Here is a 3382-nt window from a genome sequence, read left to right on the forward strand (position 1 = left end):
GAGAATGCTATCCGGTGGCTACATAATAGCTTTGATTTATTTCTGTATTTTACTGATCTTATGTCCCAGTTTCTTGTCCCAGGTCAAATGATCAAACATTGACATATGATATTGAAGTGAAGTGTGGTTCAGTCAGGACACTGAAGTCGTTAATGTGAATTGTTTTAATGAACTGTACAATTAGATTTGACGTAAAAGATGGCTCCGCTCTGATATAGCTCCCCGCTTGAATTAAACAACATTATAATACAATATAAAATACAAAGCGGGGAGACGATGAAATTCAACCTCGTCACCACCTATCTTCAGCCGTAGAACTGCAGTCACAGCTTTTCACTTTGCGCCCTGTTGGTGGAACGAGCTTCCCACTGCTGTCAGGACTGCAGAGTCACTCCCTATCTTCCAGTGTAGACTGAAGACCCATCTCTTCAGGCTACATGGAGATGGTGGCAGTGAAGCTGGAATACTGCAGGCAAACACTGGAACCCAATGTGGTAGTGAAAGAGGAGGAAGGAGGAGAGGATGTGGAAGAGAAATATGTGATGGTGAAAGTGGAGGAGGAAGGAGAAGTGGAAGAGAAGAATGATGTGATGTTGAAAGAAGAGGAAGAGAAGAAATATGTGACGGTAAAAGAAAAGGAATGAGGATATGAAGTGGTGGAGAAAGATGTAAAAGAGGAGGAGGAAGAAAAAGAAGCAGAAGAGGATAAGAAAGATGTGAGGATGAAAGAAGGGGAAGTGGAGGATAAAAATGTGATAATGAAAGAAGAGCAAGAAGAAGATGAAGTGGTGGAGAAAGATGGTGAGTTCATGTTATGTATTTGGCATTATGTATTTAACCTTTTTGTCCAGCTTAGTCTTATTGAGATAATATCTATTTTTCAAGAGTGACCTGGTCCAAGACAGCAGCCAAGGAAAACAATGTTTCAGACGATTCACACACATACATCACAAAACAACTTATAGATGCAGACACACTTATAACACAATCATAACACACCATAAAAAAGGTTAAGAATATAAACACATACAGTACATTTCACCAAATAAAATGCATCATATGTACCACCACAAGCGATTACTGACAATTACATTCCTCAGTAACATGCACGCCAACCAACCTTTTAAACTCCTCCAAGGAAACAAAATCCTGGAGTTTCAAACTAGTCTGGAACGAATTCAAAGAACACAGGGCTGAGTAATTAAAACACTTTTGGCCATGTTCCGTTGTGATTTTTGGAACTTTTAAAAGTAAGTGAGAGTGAGAGCGATGCTGGTATTTATTTTCTGATTTTATCAAAGAAGAACAAAGATGAAGCGGCAGTCTTCCCAGAATGGCCTTGTAGATCAAAGTATAACTAGTATAATCAGACTATAATTAGAAGTTCAAAGGGCACTGGCAGATATTTATCAGTGTATGCAATCAAACATTTATTTAAATGTTCCCCTTAATTTCTCCCCATCACTTATTCATTAATTCAAACAAAAGTTGTTACAATTGATCTAACTTCTATGACTGATCATGGAATTACAACTGTTGAGCAACAGGGTAGTAGTCAAAGGTAGGCCTGTAATACATATGCCTTAACACAATCATTAATCATGAAACATTGATTAGGTACCCATTTGCATTTGTTGTAATATCAACACACTCTGACAACCTCAAGTTCCCACAGTGTCTGCAGACCCCAGAGATGTTGTGTTACTTCTGGCACTGCTGAGTCTATGGAAGCAGTACTTGTTCTCATGTTGTTTGTAATCCTGTATATTTTCCTAATGTTACAGACGAGAGCTCCAACCCATGCTCAGACAGCGAGCCCAGCTCTACTGAATCAGAGTTTCATTTGTCCATCTCACCATAAATCACACCAACAGACTCTCAGAGGAGAGAAGACTCACCCATGCCTTCAGTGTGGAAAGAGTTTTGGTAAAATGAGCAACCTAAAGAGGCATCAGATGATACACACAGGAGAGAAGCCATACCAATGCTCCCAGTGTGGGAAGAGATTTAGTAATGCAGGACACCTAAAGAAACACCAGAGAATACACACAGGAGAGAGGCCTCACCACTGCTCCCAGTGTGGGAAGAGTTTTAGTCAGGCAGGATCCTTACAGAGACACATTAGAATACACACAGGAGAGAGGCCATACCACTGCACCCAGTGTGGGCAGAGTTTCAACAGAGCAGGAGCCTTACAGATACATCAGAGAATACACACAGGAGAGAGGCCTCACCCCTGCTCCCAGTGTGGGAAGAGTTTCAACAGAGCAGGAGCCTTACAGATACATCAGAGAATACACACAGGAGAGAGGCCTTACCACTGCTCCCAGTGTGGGAAGAGTTTCAGTTATGCAGGAGCCTTGCAGAATCACCAGAGAATACACACAGGAGAGAAGCCATACCACTGTTCCCAGTGTGGGAAGAGATTCAGTCAGACAGGAGACCTAAAGGCACACCAGAGAATACACACAGGAGAGAAGCCATACAACTGCTCCCAGTGTGGGAAGAGTTTCAGCCAGGCAGGAGCACTAAAGAAACATCAGAGAACACACACACAGGAGAGAGTCCATACTGGTGCTCCCAATGTGGGAAGTGTTTCAGTCACTCTTTCACCCTAAAGACACATCAGAGCATACACAAATAAGTTCAAACGACTGTTCCCAGTTTGGGAGGAGTTTCAAGGAGGCAGGAGCCCGAGAGGACGGGGAGGACTGGTTGGCTGGACCACACCACACCACGTCCTGTCCTGTATGTATATTTGCTTGTAACGACAGAAGACTCTGTTGTGTGTGTATCTATTCTGGATACTGAGGCCTGCCAGTCTGTCTTCCCTCTACCTTCAGGCTCCCTCCCTGGTGGTGGGCTAGAGAGAATGAGTGCTGTAAATAAGGTTGTGTTTGTACAGAGCAGAGTGGAGCAGGGAGAGGGTGGTATCATTGTAATCCGACATTCAACCTACAGTTAGCAACAGAGGCAGCAGCTCCCAGTTAGATGCACCATCGCAGGGTTTGGGTCTATTAGGTTTCAATTCAGGGGGTGATTTTAATCCCTAATTAAATATTTGAAAAAAAAAGTTTGTTGTTTTGTTGTCCTTAAAGGGTCATAGTATAGCCCTCAGGGGGCGTTCATTCATCTGGCACATACATTATCTACAGCAGTGTTTTTCAACCTTTTTTGAGCCACGGCACATTTTTTACATTGAAAGAATCTTGCAGCACACCACCAACCAAAAATGTTACAAAATGACACTCTGTAGCCTGATACAATAATATCCGTAGACTCATCAAGTTGCAACGCAAATTTCCTACTGATGCGTATCTTTCCCAAAACATGACTTTCGATGTCTATAGACATGTCATCAATACGCCTGGCAATTGTGTTA

The 3382-nt window shown here is 42.4% G+C and overlaps 1 protein-coding gene across 1 annotated transcript; it reads left to right on the top strand.

Annotated features, from left to right (window-relative positions):
* Positions 1-437: 437 nt before the first annotated feature.
* LOC310824176 (uncharacterized protein) lies at positions 438-2867 on the top strand (the record flags this gene model as incomplete). Its single annotated transcript, XM_083696988.1, has 5 exons — positions 438-494; positions 1875-2045; positions 2247-2519; positions 2665-2748; positions 2844-2867. 5 exons carry the CDS (start codon positions 438-440, stop codon positions 2865-2867), a joined length of 609 nt encoding a protein of 202 aa, XP_083553114.1.
* Positions 2868-3382: the final 515 nt, after the last annotated feature.

This window comes from Argentina silus (assembly GCF_951799395.1).
Source record: "Argentina silus genome assembly, chromosome: Y".
Taxonomy (NCBI): domain Eukaryota; kingdom Metazoa; phylum Chordata; class Actinopteri; order Argentiniformes; family Argentinidae; genus Argentina; species Argentina silus.